General features: G+C 41.4%; 1 protein-coding gene and 2 long non-coding RNA genes across 3 annotated transcripts in view; all 3 read left to right on the forward strand.

Moving 5' to 3' along the window:
* Nucleotides 1-3,198: 3,198 nt before the first annotated feature.
* LOC130536860 (uncharacterized) lies at nucleotides 3,199-5,544 on the forward strand. The gene is made up of 2 exons (XR_008953493.1): nucleotides 3,199-3,808; nucleotides 4,072-5,544. It is a non-coding gene; the product is annotated as an uncharacterized LOC130536860 (long non-coding RNA).
* A 6,501-nt stretch (nucleotides 5,545-12,045) lies between these two features.
* Nucleotides 12,046-18,905, forward strand: LOC130536491 (uncharacterized). Its single transcript, XR_008953361.1, has 2 exons — nucleotides 12,046-12,542; nucleotides 18,571-18,905. It is a non-coding gene; the product is annotated as an uncharacterized LOC130536491 (long non-coding RNA).
* Nucleotides 18,906-19,417: 512 nt separating this feature from the next.
* The window catches only part of LOC130536326 (polypeptide N-acetylgalactosaminyltransferase 18-like), a 78,380-nt gene continuing 76,188 nt past the window's right edge, over nucleotides 19,418-21,609 (forward strand). Inside the window, exon 1 of the mRNA XM_057052185.1 lies at nucleotides 19,418-19,924. Coding sequence (XP_056908165.1) covers nucleotides 19,678-19,924 — 247 coding nt within the window. The 5' untranslated portion in view covers nucleotides 19,418-19,677. The remainder of the gene's footprint in view (nucleotides 19,925-21,609) is intronic.

The following is a 21,609-nucleotide window of genomic DNA, read 5'->3' on the forward strand; positions in this document are numbered from 1 at the left end:
TTGAATCTGATTTTAAGATTTTTTTGTAGTCTCTTTCTCTAAAATCTGTGTTAAATAAATTGGTGGAGGTATGAATCAGGCCATTTATAGATGCTTTCTTGCCCCCAGTTGCGCCCAGTCTACCTGGTAATAGTTTCTTGCCCTCCGATGGTCTTCCCAACCCTCTGTGGATGCTGCTTTTATTTTATCCTCCCACTGCAGAAAGGTCCAGGGAGAAAACTTGGAATGACAGTCATGCCCAGTCTATAATCATATTTTTATCACATCCTTCAGGTTTAAATCCCAGCGGCACTCAGTTCCCTTCGGGACAGCGCACTCGGCTTGATTGCCTCAGACAGGCTGATCTCTGTGTGCATATCTCTGCAAAATCGATGGAATATATCACATTTTATAAATATGTTTCCAATTTTAATACTGCTTCAAAATGCAGGAAATGATACACCCTCAGGAGCGTCTTGTCAAAGGCAAAGATGTAGGAATAATATCAGTCAACAAGGAATAAGGACTGACAGAGTCTTGGAATTTTTAGCTTCAGTTCAAGGCATGCTACGTATACATGGTCATAAACCTCAGGATGACAACAAGCTCATATGTAAAATAGTATTTCATAGATAGTATGAAACACAACTTATTTCCACTCTGTTTCCCTTCATTTCATCAATTACTTTAGAAAGAAAAATATATGAATTTACTGAATGTTTGGGAGAGGTGTATGAACTATTCAGAAAATGATAAACCGAATGAAAAATGTTTTTCTTTCATCTATAGAATTTGTGTTGGGCATTTTAGCCGATCCTCTGGCTATTGTGGGATTGGGGGGGGGGGGCACTATTTGAAACAAATGTAATTCAGTCAAAATAACACATTTGAACTGTGTAGTTGATGTTGACAATATGTCAAAGCAAAAGCTCTCAAACCTTTTTACCCCTGGTGCTCTCAAGATGTGTCCTCTCTTTATCCAAAACCAAAGAGACATCCATCCATCCATCCATCCATCCATCCATCCATCCATCCATCCATCCATCCATCCATCCATCCATCCATCCATCCATCCATCCATCCATCCATCCATCCATCCATCCATCCATCCATCCATCCATCCATCCATCCATCCATCCATCCATCCATCCATCCATGCCTGCATTTTGTCGTTGTGAAGACCTCAGAAACAAACACCAGTACAAATTATTTCTCTTTTCCTTCAAGGCACCCAATAAACAAGACATTTATGCAAATGCTTTCCAACAGATGGTCATTAAGTTGGGAGTTTGGCATACAAAATAAGAAATAATGGACTATGCGTGGCAATTTTAAGATTTGCCATTTGAGCACTAAAGTTATCTTTCCCACCATTTCCTGTGTTGCGAGTGTCTAACTTTTGTTGTTGTTGTTGTTGTTGGTGTGTGTGTGTGTGTGTGTGTGTGTGGGTGTGCCACCTTGACCACTGTGTGGGTCCAGTCAGAGAGCCAAAGGGGTGCCGAACTCTAATAACTACTGATGCCAAAATGCAGAGACAAGGTTCAAATTTAATCCGAAGGATTTATTCAACCCAAAACAAATCACAAGTTTAGTTTACTGGCGATCTGGTGTAGCCTGCAAAAACTAACAAAAACCTGGTACATAGGTGGGAAGACAGTCCCAAAAAAAATAACAACTAGAAAATACGAAGAACAGAACTTCTCTTTGGACGGTAATATCGAAGACTGAAGGTTCGGCCATCTGGCAAGTGGGTGAAGATCTACGTTGAGTTAACAAACTGCAATTTACACATTTCAAGAATATGTTGTAAAACAGTACAACAGCACAAGATATGCACCAAAAACAATGGGCACACGGTCCAATAGTACACTGTAGTACAAATGCCAGGCCAGTAGTGGGCAGTAATGAACAGATATGAGTACAAGTAGAGAAAAAAGCACAAGAGAGACAAGGAAACACAGAACACCAACAATAACAAAAGAGAAGTGGAACAGCAACAGTTTCCATTAGCAATAATAAAGATGTGTAATCAATATCAAAAATAGAACTTAAAATATTTTTTTGCTGGATATAGCTGAAAAGAAGCTTGAATATATGATTTGAGATGCTCTTGCAATCCAAACTTACACAGTTTATTTATTACTGCAGAAAACATCATAATTCTGCTCAGCATTACAGTTGTATTGTGCTGGAGCCTATATGTGATACATAGTAATAGCATGTTTATCAGCTGGTTTTACCAGCCCGTATAGTTTGCAGCTCAGAGTTTTACACAGCAGTTGCCTAGGGAGACCAAGAAAAACAACAGCAATCATAATAATTCATCCACTCACATGAAAATTCATCAAGAGCTCCAGCCTTTAAGAAGATTTGCATTATTTAGATCCAGTTGACTGCCTTTCCTGTTGAATAGGAATAACCTCCCAGGACCCTGGTGCCAGAGAGGGAGAATGATTTCTCATTTTCCCTCTTGAATAACAAAACTAAGTACATATGAGTCTACATGGAATGTCTTATTAATTCATCAAGATCTACCAGTGAGTCATCCGGGTTGTTAAAAGAAACTGGAAGAGATTCTTTGGTTCTGACTAGCTTGGTGGGAATTGAAATTGGGGAGTTTGTTTCATGAACAGATGTTGTCGAGGATCCTCGCCGAGTCGAAGGCCTCAACTCACTGAACCCCACGAGAGACCGTGGGTAAAGCCCTATCTGACAGGGTGCTTCCCCAACCACAGGATATCCTCTCCAAAGGTTTAAACTTTGCAATCCCACCTCGGGAGGCATCGGCAGGAAGCTCTAATAATTAAAAACACTTCCGTGCACCAACACTCTTCAGGAGGAAGGCATTCTAGGTCCAGTCACCATCGCAACTTAACAGCATAATAAGGCAAAGGTCACTCCATGAACCACTTAAACAGGTCTTCGGCGACATCTATAAGGAGAGGGTATTCAATCTCTTACTCCAACTGGCAAAACCCAGTATAGCAGAATATACCCTAGGAAAGCCACATAAGGAGGAGATTCCTCTCAGGCCCATTGTCAGCAGCATCAAGTCAGTTAGTGTTGCTAAGCTTCGAGCCACTGACACAGCAGAACACCAAACAACATCAGGAACCCCGGAGTTTTGCAGAAAAACATAAAAGCTTTCTTCAATGGAGCAGCCAGTTTTTCAGATATTTGGATGATACCTGGGCAAAAATTTAAAAGCAAGAATGTGGCGTTCAGAGCCCAGATGAACACCATGGACCACTACATCAATTTGATCTCTTAGGATGAGAAACGCCATTGTCTGGCCTTCTTGGACTGTGTACGAATTGAGGAAGACGGAAAAGTACACAGCACAAGCTGGCATTTATTATAAGCCCGATTCACTGGGCTGCATTGTTCCTACCAATGATGCTGGCAAAGAATTGGAGAACCTGCACATCAGGGGTGCCCTGAATACATGTAGCTACCAGAACTGGGCTTTGATTAACAGAACAGACCAAAAAGAGGAAGGAACACCAAAACACTGGTGTTGTGTAGAGTTGGGTGTGCACGTGTTTGCCAGTTTTGTTGTGTGTGCACGCGTCTCCTTTCCTTCTCTTGAAGCAGGAATTGGAAAATCGACTGTAGCCTGTAGATTTCCCGCCCACCCCCCATGTGACACCCAGCAGACTGCGCATTGGTTTCGACTGTTCCCCAGCTGGCCAACCAGAAGTCAGGAGACACCTGAAAGAGCTTCCTGCTTGGAACTCCAAAGGGACATGAGATATTTTCTTTTGTTTGTGCCATATTTTCTGAACCTGTGCAGGTAGTGTTCAAAGATCGGGGGGAGGTTTGCACTGAGGTAAGACTGGGATACCCAGTACTCTTTACAAGTTTTTTTGTGTATATCAGACATGTCCAAGCTCCACTGAATGCATTTTTAGCCTGGTAGGACAGAAAACTTGGCTGGATTGTGGCCCTCGAGGACTGGGTTTGGTCATGACTGGTGGATAGTTTTAAAAAAATATTACCGGTACATCAGAGGGACGTTCCAATCCCCTTTGTTCTCAGAAGGGTCTATATGGCAGCACTCTAAAAGAGAGGTTGGTTCTGTTTGCTATCCAGTGCAGTGATGAATCCTCAGATCTGTACATTGGATTGGATGAACTGCTCTCCAAGCTCAACACAAAGGAGCCAGCTCCTCTGGACAGGATTCAGGTGTCCACCTGCCCCTGAAGGCGGCTTCTTTTACCCAGCCAACTGACTGTCTGCTTGATTGAAGATTATTTTGATTGGAATTTTGCTTTTACAAATATAATGTAAATGACTGAATCTGTCCGGATCATGTTGGGGTTGCATTCTTTTGACATAAACTTGTCAATAGCTTCTTAAACAAAAGGCCTTTGCTTGTGTTTGTTAGCAGATCATTCCCTCTGTATGTAAATTCCTAACTTTATGCCATCTATACCATTATTAAAGCTTCCTGGTTTGTTGCTAAATGCTGCTGAGGTGCCTGTAATTTTCGGAATCAGTTTCCACTTGCTGAGGTTTCTCACAGCTCAGGCACATTTTTGTTTCCTCTAGTAATGAGGCAGTGTGTCTGGCAGGAGAACTGTTAATTAAACTGTCATAAGTGAGAAAACAAACATGCTGACTCTGGGAGTTGTCAAACAGCCATCCAAGCAACACTTGCCTACTCAAAATAATTATGTTTCCATAAGAGTCTGTAATATTGGCTGAGGACGCCCTTTAAATATATTGTCTTTCAAAGTACAAATATTTTAATATATATGTAAAAATGCTCTTATTTAAAGCAGCTAATGAATCTACAGACAATCCACCAGTTCAGCAACAATAATGTCAGGAATGTTTACTGTGTTCTCTACCTTAATTTGGTCATGTTGTATGCTATTTGCTAATTAGCTCCAAATGCAAACGGAGGCTCATGGCTACCATCGGTCGTAAAAGAATGAGAATAATGAGAGCCTGTACTAAATTCTGTGGCATTAAACAATAGCCGCTGAGGCATTTCACTCATAATTAAGTAAAAATGTTGCTGATGGCAGAGAGGAGGTAATCACAGCCATTATGTCCTCTTGTGATTAAGAATGTATAAGTAATTTAATTTGCTTCCTTTTCCTCTTGCAAACTTTGACTTTGTTTATTATGCAATTTATCTACATCGAATGTTGCAACATTTTTTTGAACCACCTCTAGCATCTTAGTCTACATAGACACAGTGAATTGCAATAACCGCTGTCCTCTTTGTAAATGCTCACTTTGACCTTGGTCTTGATCTTTGGGACATTGACAATGAAACTAACACAGACACTGTTGTTGGTTTGTCTATATCTCTCTAATGGGCACAACTCGAAACAGTGTATAATGAGCAGCAGGGATCCTAAAATAGCGGAGGTAGAAACAACCTGAATAGATGACTCACTGTTCAAGAATATAAATTGAATTGTTTTTGTGTTCGTGCATGTGTGCACAGTTCCTGAATAGATGACTCACTGTTCAAGAATATAAATTGAATTGTTTTTGTGTTCGTGCATGTGTGCACAGTTCCTGAATATTAAAAAACACATTTGAAGTACATCTCGCGTTGCGTCACGGCTGATCTTTGACCATAAAGGAGGCTCTAGCCAACCTCCCTAATTTGAATGGTGGAGAATTTCAATATTTAGGTACTCTTAGTTTAAATAAATGGGACTTTTAAAAATGAAGCCCAAAATGTAGAAGATCTAGAGGAAGTCCGTTTGAGTTCTCTTTGACCTGGATGACAGGCAATTTTCAGGTTTTGCACTATTTAACTACATAAGAGAGGAAACCAGATAACAGAAAAGAAGAACAGCAGAATAAAATAGTGCACAACCTGAAAATGTGTGTTCTTTGTCATTTACCATGTTGCTAGTTGATTACTCTTGAATGTCTGGCACAACATCTCACAGCTGTGTTTTTAAATTTTCCTCAGCACTTTGACCTGTGCTTGATTGGATTGTAAACCTGGCTTTGACCTCAACTCAGAAGTATTGGAGCAGGCGATCATCAGGAGGCTCCCACCCTACAGTATGAGCCTGGTCCTGCTCATGGTTTCTTCCTGTTACAAGGGAGTTATTCCTAGCCACTGTTGCTTGTTGGGGGTCTGGGATTCTGTAAAGCATTCTGTAAGCAACAATTTCAGCCCAGCAATTCAGGACACCCCCAGAGCAAGGCAGAAGTACCCTTGGGCAAGGTACCAAACCCCAAAGTGCTCCGACAGGAACCTGTGATGAGCTGGCGACTCACTCAGGGGTGTATCCTGCCGTCGCCCATGTGCAGCACCCTCTTCATGAGCCTGATAGCTATGTAACGGTCAAGAAAAAGGAAACAATGCCAGCTTTGGTGCTATTAGAAGATATTGAGAGGATTTTGTATTTTTTTTTGGCTCAGGGTGACAAGCAGTTCCTAAGGGAGCTGCACAGAACTGTGCACAGCGCTGTAGCCGCACTTAGGGTGTGACATGGGGAGGAACAGGCCAACAGAAAAGCACAGTTAGCAGAGATAGCTATTTTTCCTAATGCCATTGGAGCTATTGGAGATAATGCACAGGCATTGCCATAAAAGCACCGTCACAAGGTGAGTTTGTTTATGTAAACAGGAAGCAGTTTCATGTGGTCCTGCGCTTCACGTTCAGCTTAATGTCCAACCCCTTGTTTAAAATCTCTGACTCGGACTCCTTGCCATTTAAATCTGCACGCCATTGATTATATTGACTAAAGATAAAACATTTCTGAATTAATCAAAACAACAGAACAAAAAAAACGACCTTAATTTGCATAATGCTGCTTTTTGCCAAGTTAGCCATTTTTTCCTTTGTTTTGTGTACACTTGCTTAAAGCTAAATGAAGAACATGAGGGAAAAGGAACCACACAAAAGTTTGAATTTGTTATTCACAGATTTTCACCCAATTTATTTCACGCATTAATGAGAAGCATCACATTAAAAACCATTTCTCTACTTTTACCATCAGGCAGACATATTGAGGACATTTTCCTGACCTCAAGAAACAAGATTAGATTTGGAACTTGACCGGAGCGACCTATTGTAAACAAAATTGGAGTGTTCTGTTATCAGGTCAAATCCTTCAACTGATGAGTAACCTCGTGCTTCAGTCTTTGCCAATGGACATGTGCATTTGGCTGTGTCTGAAAGAGCAATGCACCGACAAAAAAAGCAATCTAAGGCCCCGTCTCTCACCCTGAGTAAACTAGATTTAAATCTAGATGGGCTTAAAGGATCCTTTATTGGAAAAATAGCCCCTTTAGAAACACTAGAGGATAACCTTATTTGATCTCTATAAATGCTGAAGAATTTGTTTACTTGCTTAGTCTCACTTTTTGTGGCAGGAAATTATTTTAGCTGGCTTGGAGGTGTTCTATCAACTCTTTTCTCAGAGAGAACTTTTAAGGATGCCTGCGTACATCCACGGCACAAAGACCTGGCAGGGCATCATCAAGGTGCACCATGGCCCATGTCAGACCCACAAATACAGACATGAATATTCAAATTGCACCTCTGTGTAGTCCTGTGCGTTTAAATGGTAAAAATTCTTCTTTCTGCTCTTAAGGTTTTTTTTTACTTATTTAAATTAGATGGATAAAATGCTTTTATTGTAACAGATGTTGTGTTGACTTGGGTAACATGTGATTCCACTTTTAACCCATCTTAATAATTTTATTAACGAAGTCACACCTAGGGTAACATTTTTAACTGAATTAAAATCCGTTCATCGACAAGTGTCTATTGCACTTTCTTACAATTTTACACACATGAGGTATAAATAATAACCGCTGCCAGTTAATTCCTTAGTGTTTGATGCTGCAAAATGAGCTTATTCTTTCAGGCATTAAGTGGCGTATTCATTAAAATTTTCCCTTTTTTGTTAATTCCAAAGGACATGTCGGCTGGACATGTCTTCTTCTCACATTACTCCATTTTGCCATTATTTGTCTGTTTCTTTGTTACCACATCCACTCGTACTTTCCAGCCAGATGATGACATTATTGCCCTGTTCGTCACATTGTTACTGTAGGATGATTAGAAAGTCATCGCACGCCTTCTTCCTCTCTTTGAACCAGTCATTTCTAGCTTAGCTGCTCACCTCAACCCTGGAAACACAAGCATCAGACAAAAACATGAAGAAACGCTATGTTGGAATTTATAGGATTTATGTAGCCTATTTAATACACATTCTGTGCATTTTCGCTAAGTGTAACCATTTTTTTCTTGAGTGACAGGAATGTGACTAAAGTCAAGGACAGGTTCATCTCAATTTTATGACGACAATACGCCAAACTTCCTATATGTGATATAATATAATGGCACAGTAAAGATGTATTCACTCCCTTCATTTTCCTGTCCTGCTTTAGCAAACTCAGTATTTCTTTTTCTTTTAATATAGGATGAACAATTATTGAGGAAAATGCTGCCTGGAGAAATCTCAGACAGGCCTTATGCACAGACGATCAAATTAGTTAGATTTATTCATTTGATTTAAAACAATCTCCCCCCACATGCTGAGTGGATCAGTCGTGTGTCTGATGTTAATTACTGCTTTTACTTCTGAGCTCATTTCACACGCAGATATGAGAAACGTATCTTCAAATATCAAATCAAATTCAGACTTTTCCATTTTCCAAAACTAAAAAAGAGCAGACAGCCCCTTGTTCCCATCATTGTAATAATTTGGGATCCGTGTAAATGTCAAATGTGTATATTTATGTGGTGGGGCCACAAGACAGGAAGTCACGTGGAGTAGAGGCTGCTCAGATGCTGCCGCCTCCTCCTTGCTCCTCCGGCTCGCACCTCTCCACCTCCTATGACAGCCTGACTGAGCGAACATGATGCGGCACGTCTGAATCTGTCAGCACACAGGAATCAGGTGCACATGTCTGTGACACCTTAGCATCTATTTAAATCAAGAAAGAGCTTTGGAACAAGTGATAAGTTGGCAATGATGACTTGCTTCATTCTGTGACATACAAATGCATGTAATTAATAAATTAAAGAGGACAGGAAATTTGACTCGTGACTGTATCTTGCTCACATCTGCACCGATGAAGGCTGTATTAAAACTCCACGGATTCCTGGTTAACCATGTTAGAGCCTCTATACAGAACATCAGTGTTCTTATTGCTTTTAATATTGTTTTTTCAATGATGGTTTTAACATAGGTAGTTGTTTACCTTTTAAATAACAGTATCGATTAGTGTGTGTGTGTGTGTGTGTGGTGTGTGTGTGTGTGTGTGCGAACTAGTCTAACTAGTCTATGTTTCGGCATCACTGATAAATTAGAGAAGTAACAGCAGAGTTGTTAGATTTGACTTTATATACACAGTGGATCACAGGGGGGCTGAAAGGGAAGGTTTAGTAAACTCTGTTTTAGCGTGTCATTGAAATTTAAAATCAAATGAATTTCATTCAAAAGACATTCTGTTGACAATTTGAATTGAATCCAATTTTTTCTGAGAGCAGCAGTTTGGGCAGAAATTGTACAGCAGCATGTTGCTGTATGACAACTGAGCATTCATGTAGCTTCCATAATGGATGTAAAGCACAGTAATGAGACATAGCATGATGCAGCAAAATGTAAAATAGTGTTTTGTAGCAACTGAAAATGCCTCTATACCTTTTAGTTTTCATACTGAACCCAACACTGTTAAGATTTAGTTACATAAAAACAATTTCTATGATATAATTATAGCTCCCAAAATAGAAATACTATTGAATTAATTTATTTCCATTGTTGACACATTACTGCATTATTTAAACTGACCTCTGAAGCTCTTCTGACCTGAGAAATAGGAAGCATGAAGCATTTTGAAAATGTTTTGTTGGTTCTGCCATGACCCAACCTCTGCAAATAGCACAGGTTACATAACACAAATAACAAGTTGATTCATGGAAGTAAAACTGCCAAAAAGGGAAAACAATCATCATTTTCTGCTCTAGTGAAAGGAGCTAAATCCTCTGGGCTGAGGTAACGGTTGCAGAGAGATGCAACTATGTTTTGTACTGAGGCACTGCTCTGAAGAGGATAGATGAGTGGGCAAATGCATTCCCAGTGTCTAATTAAGAAGGCAAACAATAATGAGAGGTTTATGAATGAAGCCGTAACACAAACATGTAGTGGTGCAACAGCTGAACAAATAAACATTAAAATGCTCCTCTCTGTCATCTTTCTATGCATATACAGATATCCAGCTTTAAAAAAAATGGAAACAAACAAACAAACTAATGAATATACCAACATTTATAACCAGCAATATTCAGACGTAATTCCAAGCTGCGCTTGTTGGCCTGGGATTCTACATTTTGCTAGTTTTGTCCAAATAATGCCATAAAACAAGAGCATGTAGCTAAAGATGCTTCACTAGCTCAACTAGTTTGCTTTAAGTGTTGTTAACTAAAATGTCCAGATAAACAAAAAGGTTCTTCTTGCTTTGGATCAAGCAGTTGGTCAAGTTAGTTCTGGGTTCAGTCCCTCACATTGTTCCATCAGCTGTTAATAAGTATATGAAAATGTACCATAATCACATACATACATTCTAATTTATCATTGCAACTCTCCTTAAACGGCTGAAAAGAGCATTTGCCAATGGCCCTGCCATGGGATGCAGGTATTTCTCGCATGGCAGCCAGTTGTTCGGGCACTGACAGCGTTGTCTATCAAATGTACAACAAAAGGTTTGAGGGAAAAACTGGTGAGGCAGCACTAATGGAGGAATCAATGATTCACAATATGTAAAAGGAGCAGATGGCCACCTTTGTGCCGCTGGTCGCATTCTATTCACATTCCAGCCAAAGCCCATCAGAAAAGGTTAAGGCCTAAATGGGCAGAACGAGGAAACAGGCTAGCAGGCTGAAGAAGCATGATTTCTCTCTCTCTCTCACTCACACACACACACACACACACACACACACACACACACACAGGTGAATCTATAGACCTTCGCATTCATGGCAGGTGTGACAGCTAGCTGCCTTCCTCTAATGAGTTTTACAAGAATAAATCTACGTAACACTGGCATTGGGAGAAGACCTATAAAGAGTGTGTGAGATACAAAACTGTAAAGAGATTGTACTATTACATTGAATGTGGAGTGTTACGGTCCTGGTAATCACCAGGAAGTGAAATAAACACCATGTTTGGCCTAAAGGCACTGTACCAAATACCGGCTCCAGATTCTGCGTCTTTGGTATATTAATAGCACTAATAGAATTATACAAATAATTCTGTATAAGTTGCTCTGTTCTCAGTGTGTGAGGAAAGAATTTGACATTCCTTTTTTGACAATTGTGTCTTTGTACTTGGAGTCTCTTCACCATTGTGTTGAGTTAGGGCCCTGCAATGATCTGATTCCTTTCTAGACATTCCTGTTTGGTGACTGAATGGATTCATGTAGTAAAATGTTTATATCTATTTTCTATTACCCTAAGATGACCATCACTGCTAACTTGAGGTGGCTACTAAAAAATAATTATATGATCTTTTTTGTAGTCCATCTGTATTATTTAAAGTGAAAATAAAAACAACATATTTACAACAATTTTCTACTTATACAATGTGTATTTTTTCCCCTCTAATACTCATCTCCACATTACAACTACAGGTTATTACAATGTCAAAATAATATTTTGTGATTTGATCATTAGCATTAAGTATTATTCAAACAGAAGAATAATAGTTCATACTTCGGAACTAGTCGACATACACGCAAAATTGTAAATATATTTCTTAATCACTCATTTCAACATGCTACTTTACTGACTCCTCTCTCTCATGTTAACATTTTGGCTAATTAAGAGTAAATAATAAATTATTCTACTTATGTAGTTAAACTAAAGTGCATAATGTTAATGCTAAAAAAAGATTTGTTGCTCAAAACAATCTGCAGCATTATCTTTGGATTCAGATGCAGATTCTTACTATTTTATCAAATATCCACTTTCTATTTCCCGGTTTGTGGTAAAGAAATTAAGAAATGTATGTGCAGAACTCACTCCAACGAGCAGTTATTCCAACACTATTCTAAAGCATGATTTTACTGCAACACCTTATATTTGTTGCACAGTCATTTACAATTTAGCCGGAAAAAAGGAGAAAGTTCTAAACTCCTCTTGATTATAAGTTGTTGGGAAATGATGATTACGCAACGATTATGCAACTGCAATTCTAATTGTGCTGTCTGTCATGAGTGAATTTGAAAGGAAATGTCAGGACCTTGATAATGAGGCGAGGAAGAGCTGCATGGGTTTGGGTGATGTTCCAGATGTCTTTCCTGCACCCCTCAAGCCACACCCCTCCTGTCTCAACACACCATTCAGGTAACTATATATGGACACTGCACAGTATATATATCACTCTACCTGATGTTTCCTGATCCCTGTCTGCTCCCTGTCTGCCTGTGTCTCGGTGGCACGGCCGGTTCCTGATGAAACTGACACATCTCAAGGTCCAGATGCTCACCTGACTCCCACCTGAATCGGTGTGGACACCAGCGGTGACTTCATCTTCTTACTGTGGGCCTGTGGGACCTGCCAAAAAAGACTGGTAAGTCACAACTGGTTCATTTGTGTTCTGCCTCCATACCGATGATGCTAGATTCCGGAAGGACTTTGACTCTTGAGCTTCAAAGGATGAAGGCTAGTGGGCTTGGATCATATCTTCTATGTTACATAGCCTCATGATAGTATTGCTTCTCTCGCAATATGTTGGGGAAATGACCTGCTCGGTGGAGGTGTGCACTCTGGGTGCTTTTCCTTTTTTGTTTGTTTTATTTCCATAGTGTCATAAAACATCTAAGAAACTTCTGACAAAAGACTTCCTGTAGGCGCTCATAGTTAATGCAGGAAAATGTTAAAATTAGCCTTTGATCTCGAAAAGATCAAATGCTAATGGGGCTCGTGTGCGATAGATGCCAAAATCACTGAAGAGCATCTGCATAATCCTGTCTGACGATAACCAGGAATTTAATAGTTTAGAAGTCAGACTGCAAAGTTGTACATTTTGGTCAGGTTCTGGGGTGGAAAGCAAAAGAGTCCTCAGGCTGGTGAACATTTGGACTTCTCCAAATGTTAATTCCAAGTTGGGATCTCCTGGAATACCCTGACTTGAATCAGTAGATACTCAGCATTAAACTGTATTTAGTTTCATCATATCATGCCACTTTTACCTGTAAACATGTTGCTTTTGCACAAAAAATGTGTTATTTTTCCTTTTGCCTGTTTACTTTAACACTTTTATTCCTCAAACTGATTTCCAATAGAAAAGCACATATACAGACACACCGCGAAAAGTCTCCAATCAGCCTAATCCGATTATGTCGGGTACAGAAACAATGACGAATTTAGCCCATTGTTCAAATTTGTCGGTATATTTACAGTTTTTGATATATTTTGATACACATTCAGAATGACATATATTCATTTGTGCAATGTTATTTAAAAATAATTCTGTGTTACAAAGTTTTCTCGTAAATATTAGTTCCTAAATCTAATTTCAGGGGGACCGTTTAGAGTGTGACACAGAAGAATTCCATCTGTAATGGTCATAGTGAAAGAAGACTTGGATGCACATTTTCATTCCATGCTGATGTTAAAAACCTGCTCTGAGACGTAGGCTGAGTATTGATGATGATGTTGGGGAAGGGGGGGTCCTCACTGTCACGAGTGTTGACAGCCCCCCCCCCCCCCCCTTTTCTCAACAAAAGAAAGGAGATGCAAAAGGAATAGGCGCTCCCAAATCCACAAATCATTTCATCTTTGGTCATTTTCATCAAATGTCGCCTTGACAAATATGAGCGATGAGGTTTGTCTCACTTTTTATCCTTATTTATGCCCAATTATGAGGCAATTTGCATTTCTGAGGATCAGTTTTGTCCCTTGGCTTTTGTCTGTGTTCAACTCCAAAAGAAAAGTATTCCAATCTGACGCTGGTATTTTCATCTTTTAAAGTCAGAACCTTAAACACTCAAGTCTTCCATCCATGGGGACTTTCTTGATCACTGGACCAACTTTTTCTGAAGCAGCCTCCCAGACACCTGATCAGGGCTGGATTCAGACTGGAACTCTTTGGGTTGTTCTTTCCACTTTGGGATTTTTCTTTCTTGTGACCCTTTTCGGTATTTGCATCAAAACCTTTGATGATTCTGTGGTCAGATCCCAAAATCCGGAGTCCCTCTGAAAGGTCTCGATGTCTTAATGCCACACCCTCACTTATCACACATACGAGTATCAATTGGATGCTTCCATCCCATAGGAATTCAACTTTTTACCTCCATCTAGGAAGCTAATTGACAGCCTTTGTCAATCTGCCCACCTTCCAAATTTATGAACAGTTTAAGGAGTTTAATGACAGTTTCAGGAAATGTTAATGGACCAACAAAGAGCTGATTAAGCCGAGGCTTCGATCATAAAGCAAGCTACTGTTTTTGTAACCTTGTAGTACTACTAGCTATATACAGTATAACCCACATTAAAAAATAACAACTCAGATCTCTCTCCAAGTGCCTGTTTGGCGAAGGGCTGTACGCTCTGAGTGCTTTTTTTTCCCCTAGTTCACCTTGGAGTTCTTCCCGTCTCCTCCACCACCAGGTTGCTTCCTGTTGAAGGGAGCAACTTCTTTACAAATGCTGCGTGAAACCACTTTGCTTGGGGGTCAGCAAGACTTTCAAGCAAATTGTTTGCTGAACCCTGCAAAATCCACAGAATTTTGCATTTGACAATGCAAGTTTTCCCAAACGTCTCTGGCACGCCCCCCCCCCCCCCCCCCCCCCTTTATAAGAATACCCTGCACATTGTCATCCATTCTTAAACTCTGTTTTAATTTGCACGGTTGTGATAGCTGAGCAATGAATACCTGTCCATTCATCCAGATTTTAGAAATACTTTCCAGAAAATTCCTTATGCAACTTTTTGCCAACAAAGCCAATCCATTACATAACACCCCCCCCCCCCCCCCCCCTCCTCTTCCCCAGCCTACCTTATATCATGCCTGCAGTGCATAGACCTCCTAGTACTTGTCAACACAGAGAACTTTTCAATTGAGCCACCCACAAACTGATTTAATGAAGTCCTTGTTCGGTGTCATGCTGTCTCGGAGACATGTTATCTGCTGACATCAAACTGAGACGTTAAAGCAAAATGACAGGGATATTCTGGCACGCTCCCCTGGCGACCATCTTTCAGAGTGAAGGGTGTTGTGTCACCAGAGAGCCAGTAAACTTTCCTCCAGTGTTGCACAGCTATTTCCTTTCTTTTAACCACAATTAAAACATGATGCATCAATGGATAGTAAACCCTGCGATTAGTTTGAGGATACTGGCAATGTTTCCCAGGATGTTTTTCTTTCTCTCTGTTCTGTCTTTTAGAGAGAATACTGCTGTTCATGTCTGCCAGTTATGAACAGGCACAAATTACACACCTGTGTTGTACAGGGATAAAATCAAAAAGTAGATGGTGTTATTGGTCATTTTTATTGGTGACTTTTTGCTATTTTCTCTTTTACATATTAAGTGTAAAAATATCTTAAAACCATGATATTGCTAAAGCTTAATTGGCCTTAATCGGTCCACAGCCTGGACCCTGTGTGTACTACTATGATTTTAGCTTATGCTTCATCATATATTTATCCAATATAATGAAATGTCATCACTATAACTGTGTACTTTGTCAGCATATGTGGGTGTGTTTTCAAGTGCAGCATTCACACAACGTTCTACCTACTCAATGTGAGCTCCATATAGGAATGCTACGCAGATATAATGTTAGGTAGCAGTCCATCCTATCTCCTAAACTCAACCTCTGAACAGGTCAGCTTGACCTCCTCAACGCTATCTCAGCCGCTGGTGCCTCTCATCCTTGAGGGGCGCTGGAACAGGCGGAGCCTGTCCTCAGAAAAACATGATGTGTTGAGCACAATTGTAAATTTGTCAGATCGTGCTTTCCTAAGTGAATATAAAAACTGGTTGCTAGCATTTGGCAAACATAAGGCGTCATCCCAAGTCCGGAGAGGTACAGTGGACGGTTCAGTTATTCCGGAGACCGGAGGCGGTGCAGCGGCGACATGTGTTCCAGTTGACTGACTTTTGGGTTTTGTTTTTGGGTTAGTTTATTTTTGACTCATTGGCTGCTGTAATCCTGACCCCTTTTTGATCTTCAATAAAAAGGAAGACCTCTTGAAAAGAACAATCTTCTGCTACTCTGTGCCGCAGACAGGTGCCTTCTGGGAGGAAAGGTCTCTCCACCTCCGCCTCCTCCTCCCCGACATGAAGGATCTGAAGAGGAGGCTGGAAAAATCCTGTCAATACTAGGTAATTATTTAATTAACAGTAAATAATAAAAAATAATGTAAATAACAATGAGGTAACCCACAGAAATGACAAAAAAAAGTCTAAATAATGCACGGAGGCACATTTACATAAAATGATATGCATTACATTTATAAGGTGCACATTTAGGCAATATGAGTGGAGTTTATATGTTTAGATGGCTTTACAAAATTCAGTGAAAAGTATGAAAATACATATTTGTTTAATTACTATAAACATTTTTGAAACGGCTAAAGTTAAACTCAGATTGATTCAAATAGCATCACTTTCAATGAAGAAAAGTTGGGATAATGATGTCAAAGTGTAACAAATGAGCATTAGGTTATTAGCTTTACCACCTATTCCACATTTAAACATTGCATTAACCACTCTTTAACCAGAGAGTTCTCAGAGTTTAGCTGTAACTTGGGACGATAATCTGCTCTCAGCTTCTCCAGGTAGGGTGGAGCTATTTTAGAGCATATCCTGGATTTTGTGGGCAGCCAATAAAAAAAAAGCCAGTGAGAGAAAGGATGAAAGAATGAGCCACAAAACTGAAGCTGTAATTACAATGAATCAAAAGAAATTTCAAGAGGAACCTTTCCTTTTGGTGTATGAAGATCTTATTAGCTTAATGATTTGGTCTTGTGGGGATGAGAACAGTCTCTGCAAACATTTGCTTTGTGGCATTCATACTTTCAAACTGCACTTTCATGGCAGCTGCTGAAGAAGTCTTACGTTTTAAACGAGCATTTTTCCTGAAATGTTTAATAAATTAAAAGAAAAATCCAAGCACCATAATTAAAAATGTTAATTGCTGCCCTAGTTTATCTCCAGAGGGGATACCAATTAACCATTAAATGCCCCATCAAAACACACAGTTGCACAGGAAACACAAAGTAACAGTACACTTTTTAAAGCCTTAAAACACATTTTGTACTACCCTCTAAAATTAATGTCCTGCTGTGGGCACAAACTAAAGAAAAGTTTGACTACAGCGAAGTGGACAGCCTAATTATGGGCTTAAGTTATTGCATCGGCTGGCTCAAAAATATTCCTGATGTGTGATGAAATTTCAGATTCCTGTAGTTTATATGTGAACGAGGTTTTTTCCATATTCGTCCTGGTGGAGCCTCTTCCGGTGTAGAGGTGTTCTGTTTAATAAGCTTATATGCTCTACAGTTTGTAAAAGTAAAAATAAAAAAGGTTCTTTTTTGGGTCAAAAGAAGGAATAGGAGGAAAGTGAGCAAGACAGACTGGCAGATGGACGGACAATCGTTTAGATAGGATTGAAAGCAGCGCGGAGAAGAAGGCCTTAATATTTCAGATCTGATGCATTATTTATACCCTAGACAAGTTGGATGAATCTGCCGGGGTGCTCTTGGGTGAATGGAGATTTTTCGATTTAGTGCAACCTGTGTGTGCGCATCCGAGTGAGAACGAGGGAGCGTGTGTGAATGTGTGTGTGATTGGAGAAGCAGTGGATGAAAGACAAAGATGAAAGAGACCGCCTCGGGGTTCTGACTGTGTGATCCATCTGTTGGTGGTGTGACTCTGAAGTTACTCCTGCTGCCAGGTAGACACCCTAGGTGGCCAGTCAGTCGGCCCGCGCTCTGTGTGTGTTTGTCTTTGTGTTAACACATATTCAAAAGCACATCCAAGCACGCCTATGCAGGAAGTGGCACAGATGAGAAGCTTCCCTAACCCATTCTTTATCAGCAAAGTCATGAAATTCAGCACAACTGCATGCAGCACGTGCATGAAGGTGTGCGTGGCGAAGCAACCCCTTGAGTTCAGTCATTAATATATCTGAGCTCTAATTTATTTCCCCTCACAACCTGAAGGAGTGATTGATGGCAGAGCTGGAGAGAAATAAAAGAGGAACAGATGCAACAGTTGCTGCAGCATGTACTCATCATAGTGGTGTTGTGTTGGTTCTAGTGGACCAGGTCTTCAGGTTTTAAACAGAGGCATTCCAGAAGGTTATTTCTGTATCCTTCCGCGATCAATGGAGCCAGCAAGAATTTGACGCTTTTCCGAAATACCCCAATGATTTGGAGGGGTGTGTTTTCTTTCTCTCTTCCCATTTTATTGATTTTGGATGGTGGACAATCCATTTTACCCAAACTCATTTTAGTTTTTATGATCATATAAGATTTTTTTTTTGTAAGGGGGATAAAAAGAGGGATGCTAAACAAAGTTACAGGCTTCTGCTGCTTCATGATTTAGCATCATCTGCTTCTTCATTAACTGCCACTGATTCCCCCTCAGGTTCTGCACCATCCAACATCTGGCTAAAGTATCTTCTTAGACATCCTCTGGTTAGAGTGGAATGATGGGGATCAGCCTGTGGAGCCATATGAGCATCCAAGTGATGAACCTTCTCATCAACTGCAGCCCACATTACTGATAATGATGTCCTGGAGCCAATATTCCTTCCTGTTTTATGACCATCAGGGAGAGAGATGCACCAAACTGCCTCCACAACAGAAGTGCACCAGGCCTCTAGGGGGAGCCACCAGTTGCGAGAGACAAGCAGGATGTCCACATTAAAGTCAACTACTGTTTTGAGAGGAGAATGAAGTTGATGTTTTATGCAAAATGTTCCCACTTGTTTCCCTGTTGCATTTGTTTCTTGTGCCCCTGTCGGCCACCGTAGCTTTCAAAGTAAATGTGCCAGATTTTAATGAACAACTACACACAGTGTCACTCTGCACGAGCACAAACTCACAGTTTTGTGTCACAGCGGCACAGAGAGTAATTTGGACTTCTACCGAGGTGTTGCACATGGAAAAGAGCTGTTTCCGTCAACCCGCGGAGGATGGTGCGCTGCACTGGTATCTGAGCGCACCAGGCCGAACGCACAAACTGTTGCCGCTCTGCGCGGATTAAACGTGACAAAACACACACGCACATCCAACCCAGCCAAGACAGCATCAGCACGCATGTTCCATTTCGGTGATTCCCCACCACCCGTCTGTCCATCACTGCATCATCCCTAGCGTCCTCCTCCCCTTCATTCTCTTCGCTCTACTCTGTGGCTGGGGGGGGGGGGGGCATGTGCGCCCAGGGTCCGCCCACCACCTCCTATTGGGCAGAGCGTTGACTGGATGGGGACTATGGGGGGAGCTGGAGCGCTGAGTCCGACAGCCTGAAAGGGAAGCTGTATGAGCTGCAGGGACTCTGTTCCCATCACGGATAGTGTCGTTACACCAGACTAGAGGATTTGAAGCCCTTAAAAGCTCTTAAGAAAGGAGTCCCGGCCCCAAGAGGCGGACTTGGCTCATCAGCATCGCGCTGCTGTAGTTTCGTGCGCCTCCTCATCACTCCACCTGGCTGCGCGCATCGGCAACAAGAAGCCCATGGAGGGTTGTCGCGATGTTGTGCACAAGGAAAACTAAAACTCTGGTGTCGACATGCGTGATCCTGAGCGGGATGACAAACATCGTTTGCCTCCTGTACGTCGGCTGGATCACCAACTATGTGGCCAACGGGGGTCCCAAAGTGGCCGAGAGCGGCGGCGGAGAGGCGGACAGAAAGTTGGAGGAGGATAGCAAAGGGGAGTCCCTGCGGATTATGGAACGGCTGGACCGACTGGAGAGCGTCGTCAACGAGCACATCAAAGGTCAGCCTGCGTTTGTGATGCACTTGTGGCGAAAGTTCGGCCGCAGTAAAGATCACCAAACTGGCTAAAACGTGAGGCGCAATAGCGCATCTCGCAGTCGGCCAAATCCTGATTAACATGGACATGAAAAGCAACAAATATCTGCTGTTCTGAATGAATGTGCCGCTCAGACAAAGCCGCCAAAGTTTCTTCATGGCATCAAACTCCTTTTGATTCTGAAAAAGCAAAAGTTTTTGCGGGATCGTTGCGTCCACACCGGAGACGTTGTCACAGGGGGATGATTGGCAATTACACAAACCAATCACGCACACGTGCATTTGCTCCCGACTATTAACCTGCATTTTTAAAGTGTTTGAGAACAATACAGATGCTAACAAAATGTAAACCATGCAGTAGTGGCTGAACCGGGGGGAGCGCACCATTACCCTGACATGTTGAACTCTCATCACTTTTAAAGGCACTCACTCAGCTCGGATCCATCCACCCAGCTTGGACTCAATCCTGCATCGTTCCTCTTTTCATAGCTCTCTCCGACCAGCTGTGCCGGTCCAGCCTAAATTCCGAAATCAGATTAGGTCATTCGTATGACACAGCTTTCAGAGTCAAGCAAACAGACAGTGCTCAGAGTTTGCACACTTCCTCCCCAGACAGCCAAGCTTGTTTGTATTTATCCATTGATTAAAACGATGAGACACTCACAGGAGACATTCCATCTGGGTGTGCCTTCCTTTAGTTATCCTCCTCCAAGCCGTACATCGGTGTCACCACACATTAGTAAGTGGGACAAACTCTTCCTTTATGCCCTTAAATGGGACAGCATTACTGGATTTAGGATAAATATGTGCTCGGTTGCCGCGGCGTGATGATTAACATGGGTTGCCTTCTTGGGCTGCAGCTTATCTCTGAATGCCATTTGGTGGGAAGATTAGAACAGTGATTTATCAGACAACTCAAAAAGAATGTTGATCCAGGATTAATTTTCTGTTTCGGATGAGCTGGCCAGGGGTACGCTGCTAATTCGGAGAGGCCGACGAAGCATCGAGGAGGGAAATCATTGTTTTAGATGTAGAGATAAATGAGAACTTTAGAACGATCACACTCGAGGCGCTTGGCATTAATGCACGAGTACATACAAAGGACAAAGCACTTCAGGTCCTTTTAGTATTTGATGCTTTGGAACATAAATGGTTTGGAATTCTGTTGTTAATCCCATGAATCATCGCACAACAGAGGTCAAAGACACAAATAACTTCCACACCCTGATGGAAAACATTTTTCCACAGTCTCTTCCCAGATGTCCAGCGAGGGACTCGTGCAACGTCTTCCCGTCGAAACCACGGAGAGGGTCGGACCGTCGGTGTATTGAAGCGTTCAGGACTGCTATAAGAATCTGCGTAGGCTTCGGGGTTACCTCCGAGGCATAAATAGCTGCTTGGCATACTGCTCTCCTCCGCTATGCTGGATCCTCCGAGCTGGTGCCAGATCACATTATCTGCTCGGGGCTGATGTGTTTATGCTTTGTCATGGACACAAAATGACCATGCTGGAGCTGACATGCGTCCCTCAATTAGGTGAATATGCAGGGAAAGAAAATAAAAAAAGGGGACTTTTCATTGCAAAACTGGAAAGAAGGCTGAGTCAGCTGGATTGATTAGTCGGTTTTACAGTTGCTGTTTTATTACGTG

This window comes from Takifugu flavidus, chromosome 13, assembly GCF_003711565.1.
Source record: "Takifugu flavidus isolate HTHZ2018 chromosome 13, ASM371156v2, whole genome shotgun sequence".
NCBI lineage: Eukaryota > Metazoa > Chordata > Actinopteri > Tetraodontiformes > Tetraodontidae > Takifugu > Takifugu flavidus.